General features: G+C 36.1%; 1 protein-coding gene across 1 annotated transcript; it reads left to right on the top strand.

The window, feature by feature from the left end:
- The first annotated feature begins 3,309 nt into the window (after nucleotides 1-3,309).
- Nucleotides 3,310-10,275, top strand: LOC104896717 (hypothetical protein). Its single transcript, XM_010683490.4, has 8 exons — nucleotides 3,310-3,883; nucleotides 7,133-7,297; nucleotides 7,390-7,482; nucleotides 7,557-7,672; nucleotides 8,176-8,274; nucleotides 8,415-8,720; nucleotides 8,806-8,970; nucleotides 9,594-10,275. Exons 1-8 carry the CDS (start codon nucleotides 3,515-3,517, stop codon nucleotides 9,874-9,876), a joined length of 1,596 nt encoding a protein of 531 aa, XP_010681792.2. The 5' UTR covers nucleotides 3,310-3,514; the 3' UTR covers nucleotides 9,877-10,275.
- Nucleotides 10,276-14,948: the final 4,673 nt, after the last annotated feature.

The following is a 14,948-nucleotide window of genomic DNA, read 5'->3' as shown; positions in this document are numbered from 1 at the left end:
ATAAGTGTGTAGATAGTTATGATGATAATGAGAATAGTAATGATAATAAACATAAAACGATGATGATGGTAATAAATAATAATAATAATACAAATAATAACATTAATAGTAACAATACTAACAATAGCAATAGTAATACAAATAAGAACATTAGTAGTAACAATACTAACAATAACAATAGTAATACAAATAAGAACAGGAATAGTAATAATAGCAATGACAATATAAATACTAATACTAATAATAGCAACAATGCTAATAATAGGAATAACAATTACAAATATAATATAACGCGGTATATACATATATGTGACTATAAACAAACTATTTAATCAATAGACTTAAATATTTTAGTACGATATAATAATGTTGGAACCATTCTAGCTAATACGCGATTGATTATTAATGAGTATCGACTCTTAATATGCTCTAATAGTATAACTAATGACAATAATAATAAGTATCGACTCTTACTATAAGCATTATAATTGATATATAAGTTTTTTAATAGTTATGATGATAATAAGAATAAACATAAATTATAAGAAGTCACTATCAACTCAATGAAATTCATATAATTAGTTATATTGTTACACTATAAGTTCATTAAAATAGATATATAATTTAACTATTACATAACCGGGTGATAGTTGTATATGTAATAACACTATAAAAAGTCTATCTTAATCAGTATATAACCATAGAGCTGTAGAGCTAGTAACTTAACAGAAGACATTAAATCTAATTATTTCAATAACATAGTTTGTTATAACATGTAGAGAAGGTTGTTAAATTATTATACGTTTTGCATATTAATAATACGGTTCTTTCACCAAATACCCCTGACAAAAAAATTTATTCACCAAATACCCCAACTTTTTTTCGAATTCACCATATACCCCTGACTTTTAAAAAAAAAATCACCAGATACCCTTAATGACTAACGGCGGTTAACTTCGTTAGTCATTAACGTTTATTAAACCTTAAAAACCTAATTAATCATAATAAACCCTAATTAACCCTAAAAATTCTAAAACCCTAACAAACCCTAAAACCCCTAACTAACACTAACCCATTCCCAGCCCACCAAGCCCACACCCACCCCCAACCACACCAGCCACTTACTCCAGCCCCACCAACCACCCCCTCCCCCTCGCTGCGCCTCCCTATCCCCACCACCCCCGCAGCCCCTACCAGCCCCCTCCCCCGCAGCCTTGCGACCTCGTTTCTACACTCACCTCCGTTTCTCTCTCCTCCTCCGACCTCGTTTCTGCACCCACCTCCCGCAGCAGGATATCATCGACGGTTTCCACACTAGATCCGATATTATTGTCGAAAAAAATCCGCCTCCTTCCCTCACTCTCACCAGCTAACTAGATCTGCCATTCATGTCGAAGAAATCTGCACTAGTTCGCAATTTTGCGACGGATGAGGGCTGGTAGGGGCTGCGGGGGTGGTGAGGATTGGGAAAGTTAGGAGGAAGAGAGATAACCGGAGGTGGGGGTACGGTAGGGGGCTCGGGAATTGCAATTTAGCTGCGGATGAGGGGGAGGGGGCAGGTAGGGGTTGCGGGGGTGATGTGGGTGGGGAGGCACGGCAGCGAGGGAGATCGAGGGGGAGGGGGTGGCTGGTGGTGCTGGGGTAGGAGGCTGGTGGGGCTGGGGGTGGGTGTGGGCTTGGAGGACTAAGAATGGTTTAGGGTAAGTTAGGGGTTTTAGGTTAGTTAGGATTTTAGGATTTTTAGGGTTAATTAGGGTTTTTAGGGATTTTTAGGGTTAATTAACACTAATGGTTATTGGAGTTAACCGTCGTTAGTCATTAAGGAAATTTTATGTCATTTTTAAAAAAATTTGGGGTATCTGGTGAATTTTTTTAAAAGTCAGGGGTATATGGTGAATTCGGAAAAAATTGGGGTATTTGGTGAATAAACTTTTTTGTCAGGGGTATTTGGTGAAAAAATCGTTAATAATATCTTAATTGATTAAATCTTATTGCTTAGCTTATTAGCAAGATCTTGATATCAGTCAAGTTGTTTTGTCTGCAAATTCCCATAGACATGAAGCCCATAATACTGAAATTGTGTTGAGAGCTTAGATTTTGCTTTATCATGCCTGCTTTCTTTGTTCTATGTCGCAGCAACGACTCGTCGCAACACCAAGAGGAACTTCGAAATCAAACTCGATTCTACTAATTCTTTGCTTTTTTTAGATCTAGGGTTTCAGGTTTTTCAATTTTTTTAATTTTTTTTGAGATTAGTTTATTAATTTGTGGATCTAGCTTGGGTTTGGTTTCAGTATTTTAAATTAGATAGTTGATTAATTTTCTTTTTACGGTTTATTTCGAAATTATTTTTTTCATTAATTTCGAGATTGTAATTGTTTTGAAATTTTGCCAATTTTTTTTTCTTTTTCGATTTAATGTGTAATTTTTTTTCTAGGAATTTTTGGGTTTAATTTGTGCGATTGCTTTTATAATTATTGGTTATTTATTAGTTTAATGTTTAGTTTTATATTTATTTAGATTTAGATCCTTTTATGTGTGGTGGAATTGAGTTGGAATAATTGAATTGGAATGGCGTTGACAATGTCAATTTATTTGGATATTTTATTTTCTGCTAAACCTTCATATGATTAAAGGGACACTCAAATCCTAACTCCTTTTTTTTCACTTCTCAAGGGGGAAGAGGTTACATATATGAAGGATCATTTATCATTTAGTGCTAGCTCTAAATTCTGAACTACAATGCAAAGTTTTACTTACACATTATGAATTAATAATATATATGAGATATTTATAAGATTTTATACAGATAAACTAATAATTGAATTTAATAATTTTGTGCGATTTAGTCGTCCAAATGGACCGGTTTGAAAAATTGGATCAAATAAGACAAATTTTATTTTATCTAGTTCAATTGAATTATAGTTGAATTCAGTTCAGTCATAAGAAATTAGGTTGAAGCAATGGATCTAGTTGGGTTTTGGGTTAATATTTGATTAGGTTACAATCAGATTTAGGTTTATTAAATGCAGGTCTGGCCGGTCAGGTTAGAATATAATTTTGTCGGGTGCCGGTCAGATATGGGTAATTTCAAGTTATGTTTCGGTTAGGTATGAGGACTGACCTTCACAGTTCTAACCAGGTTCAAGTCATATCAATATCAAGTTGAACCAACGATCAGATTTGATCCTGACACCACTATATGTGGGACCAAGTGTTCCAAACTTCCAACCGAGTTATCCGAGTCGATTCGGGTTAAACTCAAGTACTCAACAAACGAGTCGCCAATTTCCGGATTGGGTTTCTCCGCTTTGTTTGCTTTCACCAACCATCAAAAACCTACACCCCCCTCACACTTCAATCCCTCTTTCCTTTTCTTCTCTCTCATACTCTTCCAAGTTCCAAGAGAGAGAGAGATTGAAAAAGATTTTAGATTATGTACTTCTAATCCCTTTTCTTCATCTTCAGCCCAAATTTTACTGTATAAATCTGCAACAAGTGAAACCCAGAAAAAATGTCTCACGCTGTATTCCAAGCAGCGCAAATTATGCCCATGAATACCCAAATTCCTAACAAGTCTATCTTCACAAAACCCACCATTTTTCCAATTATTTCTTGTCATTCAATCGGCGGAAAATCAAGGAAATCAACATCTCTGTATATTAGGGATTCTGTCTCTCCTGTACCTACTGTTGATGGGGAGTCCTCAATTGCTCATCTGGAGCGCTGCTTGGTTGTACCGTTGGAGTCTCAGTCTTCGACTTCTTCGGGTTCGGCGATGTTTGCTCCCACTATGAAGGGGAAGTTTGGTTCTATGGGTGCTGTTACTTTGGAGAAGTCTAAGCTTGATATGACTCAGAAGCAAACGCGCTCTAGCCCTGAGGTTTGTTTATTGCCGTTTCTTTGGTTTATTCATGTTGTTCTTAATTTTAATTTCAAGAATTGTTTTGTGTTCTAATTTCTTTTGAGAATATACTATTATAGGATATGTTGTTTGCCCATTTGGCAGGCGGTGCTAAATGTCGTTAATAGCTATTAAATTCTATGTAATTTGCATGTTAATGGAACTTGATTCCCAAACATGCGATGTTTCTTTACTAATTTTCATTCCCATTTAATCCTACATCTAAATTGGTAATGGATGGTAATGCAAATTTATGAATAAGTCTCAACTAAACGAGAAGCAGAACTTGTTGTTGGAAGGGTTTATTGATAGTTTATATTGTAGTGGTTATTGTTTGCCAGTGACATGGAGGTTTTATTCGTTGCATTAAGTTTGCTTTTCAACTTTCTGTGGGATTGTATTATTTGCATGAAGTTACCTCTGTTTGGGTTGTTTATTTCTTCTGTAGGGAGAACCCCTGGGGATACAGGGAAATTATGTGGTAATTAATGAAAACTTTGGGTGCAAAGTGTATGATTCAAGGGTTTGTCATAGTATGCTCATTGGGATTGTTGAAGCGAAGTGCTTGAAAATTAAATGGTCATGACTTAAGTGTATATTAATTTGCTATACAATACCAAGTGAGTATATTAAGGTTCCGTTTGTTTTGGTCTTGAAGGGAAACGGTTTTCCAATATTTTTGTTGTTTGGTTGGATAAGGGATTTGAAAAGGAAATCTAAGGTGGAAAAGAGTTTTCCATCCATTTATAAATATTTTTTAAGGAAAATCATTTTTCTCCACTCTCTCATTTCCAACCTCTCAATTTTTCCCTTCTTAGCTTATTAATTTTCCATCAAAGCACATGTAGGAAAACTAATATTCATTTGTGTTTTCCAACGGAAAATGATTTTCATGGAAAACCATTTTCTATATAAATGTTTTCCATCAAGCCAAATGGACCCTAACTGCTTGAAAATGTAGAAAACAATGTGTTATGTATAAAGTTGAAATCATCTATGTTTCTTCAGGAAATCTTTGATGGTATAACTTCTATTGATTATTATGTATGCCATCCTTAAAGTAGTAATGGCAATATATAATTCAAATATTTTTTAAGGTCTTAAACTGTAAGACATGTATATGAAACTGATTACTGCACAAGAGTGTAGGATATGGATCTTTATATTGTTGATTTACCATTACTGGATTAGATTGTTGGATAATAGAATTGCGTTAAGATTGTAACATCTTAAATGGATTTTAATTCAAAGATCCTATTAATTCTATGATTCTAGCAAGGATTAGGACTCTCATATTTTGTTGTAGGATTTAGCAACCATAGTCAAAAGATCTTTCAGCATTTTTCTATCGTTTCTCTCAAACAATGTACTTTGTGATTACCAAACACAGATGCACTTGTCTGTTTGAGTATTAAGATGTTGAAGTGTGGATGTCCCAGTGTCCGTGGTCAATTACTCTTAACTTCGTAGTGATAGGCTTGCAGCAGTGTGATAATTTTTAATCTGGTTGGCTGAAGTTGGCTGTTATAGGAATACAATTAGCGTTAAGGTTAAATTAAGATATTGAATTCATTCTTGTGAGATTGCGATAATTTGTCTAGATGGTTTCCTTATCTAAAGAGGCTATTGATTCTGAAGTGTTGATTTGGAATGTTAACAATAAGCATTGGAATGTAACCTTTATGGGACTTCCTATATGGTTGGGAAGAACACTCAGTCTCAAGGTTTTTGGATGCCTTTCTATTCATGTGGTTTCTTTGGAAGGGAATGATGAGAAGTTTTAACGTCATAGCAATAGTGGTTCCTTTCCAGTCAAGAGCTTATGCTGCTTCTTTGAAAAGTTTACCCATCTTCCCCGCTATTGATATTCGGTAGGCAAAAGCTCCTCCTAAAGCTTACGCTAGCCGTCAAAGATAAGTTTCCTCTTGACGATATTCTAAGATAAGGAGTTTCTTTGTAGCTAGTCATTGCATTTTGTACCTGAAGGAGGGGGAATTTGTTGTTCATTTCCTTCTCTTTTATCCTTGAGTTCTTTTTCTTTAGCACTTATATTTTAATTTGTTTGTGTTGAGTTGGGTGCAATCTTGTTATGTGAGTGATGCTCTTGTTATTGTTCGGACAACACGAGCTGAAAAAAGCTGGCTTGCCGAGGTTTGGAAGTTGATTCCGTGGGGTGCACTTGGATGGAAAGAAACCAACGGATTTTCTTGGGCTTAGCTTCCTCTTGTGGAGCTTTCAAGTTCCATCTTTTGAGTCTTTTGTATAGTTGTCAAGTTGTGACCCAAACCATTAAATACTCATAAGTGTACAATAATATTTGAACTATTTTAGTGACAAGGATGTTACATATGTTTATGACAAGGATGTTACATATGTTAGCTTCACTTAAGTTGAAGATAAACTAGTTTGTGAGTTGTGAGTAAGTATAATTGTTGTGGGATTGAAGGGCTGGTGGCTTGATGTGACATGCTACTCTTGGGTCTTTTACTAGTCCTTGTAGCTTGCTTACGCCAAGAACACCCTTTTTCTCAATGAATTATGTTTCAAGGGAGGGCATGGTGGGAGATGATCTCGATCAAAATGAAACCCGTCGTTTCCCTTTATATTGTGATCCCTTTGTAGCTTAACCAGATGAGACATAACTTTTTGGCGTGCTATAAGCAGACCAAGGTTTAGGTGAGATAACGTTATGTTACCTGGACTCGGGTACCCATGTAGGATGTGACCAAGTGTTCGACCCGTGAAATTTATGATTAGTTCCTTGATTTTAGTCCAAATGAAATGCCCAAGTATACTTGAGTACACGAAGAATTCTAAATATAAAGAGTTTGAGTAACATAGACTATAGAGATAATCTTCCTTCCTGAACTCAATAATTCACATTAGAAGTTGGAGGAGTGATGGACAGAATAAATGTTATTTTCAAAGTACCTTTACCTAGTGTTGGTGAGACAGAGTCTTCACTGCGACATAGTTGACAATTGTGTAGTCTATGGATGATATTGCTCTCTTATGAACCATACCATCTAGAATTTGGTTGGGAAAATTTTAGTGTACTTGTGCCTCAATTTGCTGTTTTTGATGGTTAATAGTTCACCATTATATTCATTCATAGTCTATTGAGTTGCTTTGAAATTTTACTAAGTGAATTAATGTATGAAGATGAAGATGTGTGCCTCTTATGGAGAGTACTTACTAATGGCACACAATATATTTGTTACCATACAGCTAGCAACAGGTGGAGGTGGTGGTGATATTGGAAAGAAAATCAATAATGGCGGTGGAGATGGTGGTGACGATGGTGGAGACGATGATGATTACTTTGATGATTTTGAGGATGGGGATGAAGGAGACGAGGGGGGAATTTTCAGGAGGCGGATTGTTTTGCAAGAGGTAGGTGCATACTGTTGACAAAATTGCATCATAACTTCTAATATCTGGAGATGAGTCCACCAGAACTGAAATTTTCTCTGTTCATATTTCAGCTATTTGATCGAAAATTTCTAGATGCGGTACTAAATGAGTGGCAGAAAACGGTAATGGATCTTCCAGCAGGGTTCAGGCAAGCTTTTGAGATGGTGATTATTCTTCTCCATAATCTTTTATTAACTGAATTTCACTATCAAGATTCTGATCTTAGTCTCTATTTCAGGGTTTAGTTAGCTCTGCTCAAATGGTTAAATTTTTAGCAATTAATGCCAGACCCAACACAGTTAGAGCTGTTGCACGTGGCCTTCCGCAGGGATTATCAAGAGCATTCATTGGGAGGTAAATGTCCTCTACATATTATTTCAAATTTTAAACTTTTTGACTTTTGACACTTGTACGACCATATGTAGCTCACCTCATTTCAAGACCTAATTGCTTTTTTCTCATTAGACCAGTTCAGATCAAAATAAGTTGGATTAAATTTGAATAAGAATAAGTTAAGATCAGAAAATAGAAGTTCAGAAAAACCAAGATAAAGAGTAGATCAAGGCTATATTGAGAAAAAATATTATTGTTGTTATAATAAGATCTTGTAATTAGTTATTTTTTATTACTTGTGCAGCCCATTTAATGGTTCCAGGGATGGGAATTTAGTTGAAATTGAGTTGTGGTAGAATGTTCGTAAATTTACTCGATAAGAGACCCAGAGAGGGAGGGAGGACTTTGCTTTTTTTTCTTTCCAGTTACATTTGCCAGCTTACTTGCATGTTCTCTCAATATATTTTTTCAATAGTCATGAAGTGAGAAACAACCTTGGAGTCTTATTTCTCAATGTGGTACAGGATGATTGCAGATCCAGCTTTCTTATATAGACTTCTTTTGGAGCAGGCTACTACTATTGGTTGTTCTGCTTGGTGGGAGTTTAAGAACCGAAAGGACAGGTAGTGTCTAAAATTTCAATTTCTCATAATCATATTTTATATACAGTCTTTAGACAATCCAATCTTTTCTTTGCTCGTGCCCCATTGAGTTTTAATTCTTTAGCTACTGCTGGGCATGTATGTGCTTTGAATGTCTGCAGGATAAAGCAGGAGTGGGATTTAGCTCTTATTAATGTGCTGACAGCAGCAGCATGCAATGCAGCTGTTGTCTGGTCGCTGGCGCCTTGTCGTTCATATGGAAATACGTTCCAATTTGATCTACAGAATACATTGCAAAAGCTCCCAAACAATGTTTTTGAAAAGAGCTATCCTTTCAGGGAATTTGACATGCAAAAGAGAATCCATTCATTTTTCTACAAGGCTGCACAATTGTGTTTTGTAGGACTTACTACTGGTGCAGTGCAAGGTGCTCTATCGAACCTTTCTGCCAAGAAAAAGGATGACCGGTCAGCAATCTTTTCTTGGTGCATCTTTTTCTTTATCTGGCATGTATTTTCTACACAAATTTATTTAACCTCTAATTTTCTTCAGGTTATCAGTGACAATTCCATCTGTTAGGACTAATGCACTTGGCACCGGTGCCTTCCTTGGGCTTTATGCTAATTTACGTTATCAGCTGCTATGTGGTATTGATAGAGGATTATCCAGCTACTTTGATGTTATTGGAGTAGCACTGTTTTGCAGCACAGCTTTGAGGTGTGTAGCTCTTCTCATTAATATTTCCACTCCCCCCAAGATTTGCAGAAGCACCTGCTGCACTTATGTAGGGCTTAAAATTGTGATGTTTGGACTTTGGAGCAACGTTGTCCAGGTCCAACTGAGCCAACCATACATGGCTCTAATTGATAATGTTAATTTGAATCTCTTTCCTAACTCTGATTGAGTCTCTGTTTGCTCATGATCATTGGATAGGCTTTAATATAGACTCCCGTTCCCCAACGATCTGCTCATCTCATACTTTTTAGGTTTAAGGTGATGGACGAAGCTTATCTACTTGTTCTTTTAAGCTCTGTAGCAAGATAAGTGTGTGTAATCTCTCATCTGAGACTTACTGCACACCTCCTTTTTGCTTGATCATTTAAGTGTGTCTAATCTCTCATCTTAGATTTACTGCACACCTCCTTTTTGCTTAAATTATAAAGTAACCATGAACAATGTTCGTAGGTTACAAGTTGAATGCTTTTCATCTATGCTAGTCTCCTATTTTTATTATTTTTGAAGTTACTAACTTTAGCAAATGATGCTCCATCTACTCGTGCACTATAGTTTCACGTGGCAAATTGTTGCATATTCTCACAGTTGAATTCCACTGCATGCAGGATCTTGGATGTTCAAATAGGCGAGACATCACGATTGGCATGGCTAGGAATAGAGGCGGATCCACTGGTTCAATCAGACAACCTTTTGAAGGCTTACAATCGGCCTCCTGAGGCCAACAGTTCCAAGCAGGGTAGTTGGTTTATTTCAAAGAATACCATTGTTTCAGGTCTCGGTTTTCTCGGGCTTCCACAAGGTAATAATGGTGACTCTACGAAAGAGTCAGATGGTCCAAAACCTCGAAGGAAAAGGGTCGTCAGGAAAAAAGTGACTACTGCAGGGTAATTTTCTCAAGATCATCAATTTTGCAATCCATAAGTAGCTAGCTCTGGAAAGATATGCGAAGCTGACCTACCTTCATTTACATGGGCCGTTTTTGTGGCAATGGGTAAGGGCGACCGAAGTGTGAAGCACCTGCACTTTAATGTTTTTATATGTTCAGATGTCCAATATCTCCCCGTTATAAGTCACCATGGTGGAAAGTGGAAACAAATTAATCTGAGAGCTGTAAAGGTAGTTTGTGCAATGAAAATAGCTGTGAAAGCTTCTGAAGAATTTTGTTTGTTTCTTTTTATTTGTTTTTATTCATATACCCTAAAATAAATCGTAAGGTACTGCCTGGTGGAATGTACCTTGATTGTTTTAGTGTAATCTGCCATTCAATTACAAGGGTTTTTCTTTGTAGAGCATTCGCATTAATATATCTACGGTGATTGAAAATTTCATGAATTGATATGTGATCTAGGGGTGAAAATTCGGTGTACGGTTTGGATTTAGGCTTATTCAATTTGACCTAAACAAAATTTGGATTTTGATTTTCCAATCTAAATCCAAACCGATTAGAACCAATCCAATCTGAATTTTCAGACATTAAATTAGATCATATCTGAATTATTCAATTTTGTTTAAACTTTTAAACATTGATGAAATGAATTTTAGTTATATTAGAAAGACAAGAAAAAAGTGGAAAGCAATTCTATTTATAAGCAAAAAAGTTCAAACTCCTTGCACATTGTTATGAAATATAATATTGATGCCCATTATACCCTCGTTAATATATTCGGGATATTTTAGGGTTTTGTTCTCCAAGCAAATCCCTAGCTATTGTATTGTATATATATATCGGACTATATGGAATAAGAAAACAACAACACTATTCTCTCTTCTGTTTATTTACAATACGTTATCAGCACCAAATCCTAGCCGACTGAGCAAACAAGAAACCAAGGAAATCATCTATCATTGAGGTAAAGTTTTATCACTTTTGTTATTAGCGACTATCCTTATTTGTTGGATTGTTTTTTGACTAATTATTATAAACAAAGGAACTGTATGAACTTTTGATTATGTTTTTGTTCTGCCGCATTTTTGAGTCGGTGGATTAGTTTGTATTGCATGGCTTCACTTTTATATTGAGTCGGTGGATTAGTTTGTATTGCCGCATGTTTTTGTTCGGTGGATTAGTTTGTATTGCCGCATGTTTTTGATAAGTTTGCTTCAATTTGTTTATACTATTGATGATGTCTAACATTCTAAAGTCGAATTGTTTAGAAGCGAAATTCTACTATTGAATTAAGTGAGTTTATCGTCGCGGTATGATTGTCGAATTGATCTGTGCTACGTATGTTTTATTGCAACTTCAATTTTGCCGTTTGATTCTTGGTTTTTGTTGGTTGCGATGTCTGGAAAATTTCTTAGATGTACTCGATGAGTGTTCGTCTTTGTCTATTACTCACTGCATAATATTACTCGTTGCATCATACTTGTTCACTATTTAATCTTTGATGACTATTTGAGAGTATAATGCACTTGATAATTCACTTTTGTCTTAGCATAATTTCATGAAAAGGTTAAATATTCCAGTTTTTTTTTCATATGAGCAGACTATTTATTTTGCTTGTTTGTTATTAAATTACAACTTGGTGGTATTATATCAGACTTGATTCTGCATATGAAAGCCTCGCCAGTTTGGTTACTATTTTTTTTTTTGCTTTATTCCTGCGTCTAAAACATGTATCATATTATACTGGATGTATAGCAATACTATAGGAACATTATTTATTCGAATTATATTCTTACATCCCTACTATATGAATTCCTTAAACTACAATATTGAATTACAATTTGATATGAAGGCCTAATTTCGCAATATTCACTTGTATATAGTGTACTATGTCGAATCTTACAAAACTTGAATTTGCGGCCCTTGATATTACAGGAAAGAACTATTTGTCTTGGGTTTTAGATGCTGAAATTCACCTAGATGCAAAAGACCTTGGTGATACAATCAAGAAGGAAAAAAGCAACAAGTCAAAACAAAGCTAAGGCTATGATATTTCTTCACCACCACCTCCATGAGGGCTTAAGATTGAGTACTTGACGTGAAAGATCCACAATCTTTGGAGTAATCTAAAGGAAAGGTATGACCATAGAAAACTGTAATATTACCCAAAGCTCGTTATGACTGGTTACATTTAAGACTACAAGACGTTAAGTCTGTAAGTGAATATAACTCAGCTATATTCATAATTACTTCACAGTTGAAATTATGTGGAGAGAAAATCACTGATGCAGAAATGCTAGAGAAAACATACACTACCTTTCATGCGAATAATGTTGTCCTGCAGACACAATACCGTGAAAAGGAATTTAAGAAATATTATGAACTTATATCTTGTCTCCTTGTGGCTGAGCAAAATAACGAGCCACTGATGAAAAATAATGAATCACGTCCAACTGGTTCTGCTCCATTCCCTGATGCGAATGCGGCATCCCATAATGGGAAAGAAAAATATCATGCCAACAATAGTGGTCAAGGACGTGGACGTGGATATGGATATGGTCGAGGTCGCGGACGTGGATACAGATATGGTCGAGGTCGAGGCCGAGGTGGTTCTTTCAAGAATTCATATTCCCACCAGAAGAGGGACAATAAAGATGATAACAAATAAGAGAAAGATAAAATGAGAACGTGACCAATCTATGTTACCGATGTGGAGGAAAAGATCAATGGTCTCGTACGTGTCGTACACTAAAACACTTGGTTGACCTCTATCAACAATCATTGAAGCAAAAGGGAAATAAAGTAGAAACAAATCTTGTGTACGAAGATGGCGAAGGCACTAGTAGAAAAACAACAATTTGCGTCGCCCCAAGTGCGTCGAACGTAAAGCAAAACGACGCAAAAGGTTAATTTGCGTCGCACGCAAAGAAGAGTACGACGCATATCATGGGTAAATGAGCACCAGTGTGAGCTATATGCGTCGCACATACAATAGGTGTGTTGCAAGAGCCCATGTGCGTCGGACCACAAGGCGCGTGCGACCCAAATCGTCTTCTCTTTGAAAAAAGAAAATTCCACTATATGCGTCGCATGGTAATGTAGCGCGTTGCAAAAGCCCAATTTGCGTCGGCCCTCATAACCCGTCCGACGCAGATCCACGGCCCAAATATTTAACCTAAAAACTCAACCCTTATACCCGGCCGCTTCTCACTCTCACTCTCAAATCACCTGCCTCACTGCCTCTCCCTCCCTCACTCCATTTCGTTCGTTCTCACATCGATAATTCCACAGTTCATCATTTCAATTTCGTCTGCATCCATGAATTTATTGAACATTCGAAGGTAACCTGTTCTTCGCAGAGCAACATTCGAAGAGCAACGAACTTCGTGAATTTATTGAACTGCATCCGCGAACAAGGAGCGATTTCGTTCTTCGCACTCCAAGAATAAGGTAACTAGTTTTTTTTTTCTTTTTCTTTTTCTTGTTTTTCGCCTGTCTTAATTTTTCGTTATTTGTCATTTTTTCCAGTTCTTGTTTGAAGACCTCCTCGTTTTTTCATTTTCGTCTGTGTCGACACATCGCTGCATCTTCGTTTTCATTTTTCCAGATGTGTTCGAAGTATAACAACGAGAAGGAAGGTCAAGATGTGAAGGAAGCTCCAACATTTTTGTACTATATTAGTTATTGATAGATTTGTTTTTATGAATTATTGTATTATATATGTTCTGAAATTCCAAGCATTTTTGTTTTTATTTTTCCAGATCTGTTCGAATTTTTGTACGGTACTAGTTTTATTTGATTTTCCATCCTCTATCTCTACACATTCATTGTCATTTTTTTAATTGAAGTTTCTGTTTGGTTGTGGTGATTTTGAAGTTTCTGTTTGGTTGTGGTGATTTTGAAGTTTCCGTTTGGTTGTGGTGCAGTACTAAAGCATTCATGCTTTGGTACTGTGTATATTTTATTTTTCACATACGGTCATTTGCGTCGCAGATGGCACAAGGTGCGACGCAGATGCTTGATTTGCGTCGCACCCTGTGCTATGTGCGACGCAAATCCCCTTCTGCATGTGCTGTAGTTTGTAGTTTGTGGAGCTAGGGGAGCAATTTGCATCGCACCGTATACGACGTGGGACGCAAATAGCTAAAAGATCTGCATCGTTTCCGTATACTACGCAGATCAATTATAGGTCATCTACGTCGAGACCTATGCCGTCGGGCCCAAGTCCGACGCAAATAGGGGTCTCAGGTCCGACGGAAATTAACCTTTTTCTACTAGTGAGGTGACTTTGATTGTGGCAATACAACTCACCTGGAAGTTGCTGATTTCTTCACCACCCCTGAAGGGAATAACTAATCCTTAGATTCGATTATGGTCATTTAAAGAATAAAACTTTGTTTTCGTTTATGAAGTTATTACTATGGTTTCTTTTTTTGGATTATGTTATTTTATTTTAGATTTTATTTGTTAGTACTATGACTTTATATGACATTGTTAAATTCTGGTTATTTAGTTATTCTTATATATTATTGTTATTTCATTTATTTGAAGAATATGAATACCCCTCAAGTTCAGTTAGCAATGAATGGTGAAGATTTATGCCTAGCAGACAGTGCAACTACTCATACCATACTAAAAAGCAAGAGATATTTCTCTTATTTGACAATGAAAGAAACTACTGTAAGTACTATAGCAGGTAGTACAAAGATATTTGAAGGCTCTGGAAGAGCAAATATATTATTGCCTATGGGAACGAAATTGAAATCATTGATGCATTATACTCTCCCAAATCTCAAAGAAATTTATTAAGCTTTAAAGATATTCGCCATAATGGATATCATATTAAGACAATAAGTGAAGGAAATGTTGAATACCTTCATATCACGAGTATTACCCAAGGCACTAAGCATATTTTGGAGAAATTACCTGCATTTTCCACTGGTTTGTACTACACTAAAGTCAATACAATTGAAACATATGCCATAGTAAACATGAAGTTTACAGATAATTTCACTATTTGGCATGACCGGTTGGGCCACGCTGGTTCAATAATGATGCGGAAAATAATTGAAAA

This window comes from Beta vulgaris, chromosome 6 (genome assembly GCF_026745355.1).
Source record: "Beta vulgaris subsp. vulgaris cultivar EL10 chromosome 6, EL10.2, whole genome shotgun sequence".
In the NCBI taxonomy this organism is placed as follows: Eukaryota; Viridiplantae; Streptophyta; class Magnoliopsida; order Caryophyllales; family Amaranthaceae; genus Beta; species Beta vulgaris.
This window is presented reverse-complemented; position numbering and strand designations above follow the sequence as displayed.

Bases quoted from the DNA above. Each gene is read 5' to 3' on its own strand.
- LOC104896717 (XM_010683490.4), top strand. From the start codon at position 3,515: ATGTCTCACGCTGTATTCCAAGCAGCGCAAATTATGCCCATGAATACC. The intron at 7,483-7,556 runs GTGATTATTCTT...TCTCTATTTCAG, and splicing joins TCAGGCAAGCTTTTGAGATG to GGTTTAGTTAGCTCTGCTCA. The intron at 8,721-8,805 runs GTCAGCAATCTT...AATTTTCTTCAG, and splicing joins GCCAAGAAAAAGGATGACCG to GTTATCAGTGACAATTCCAT.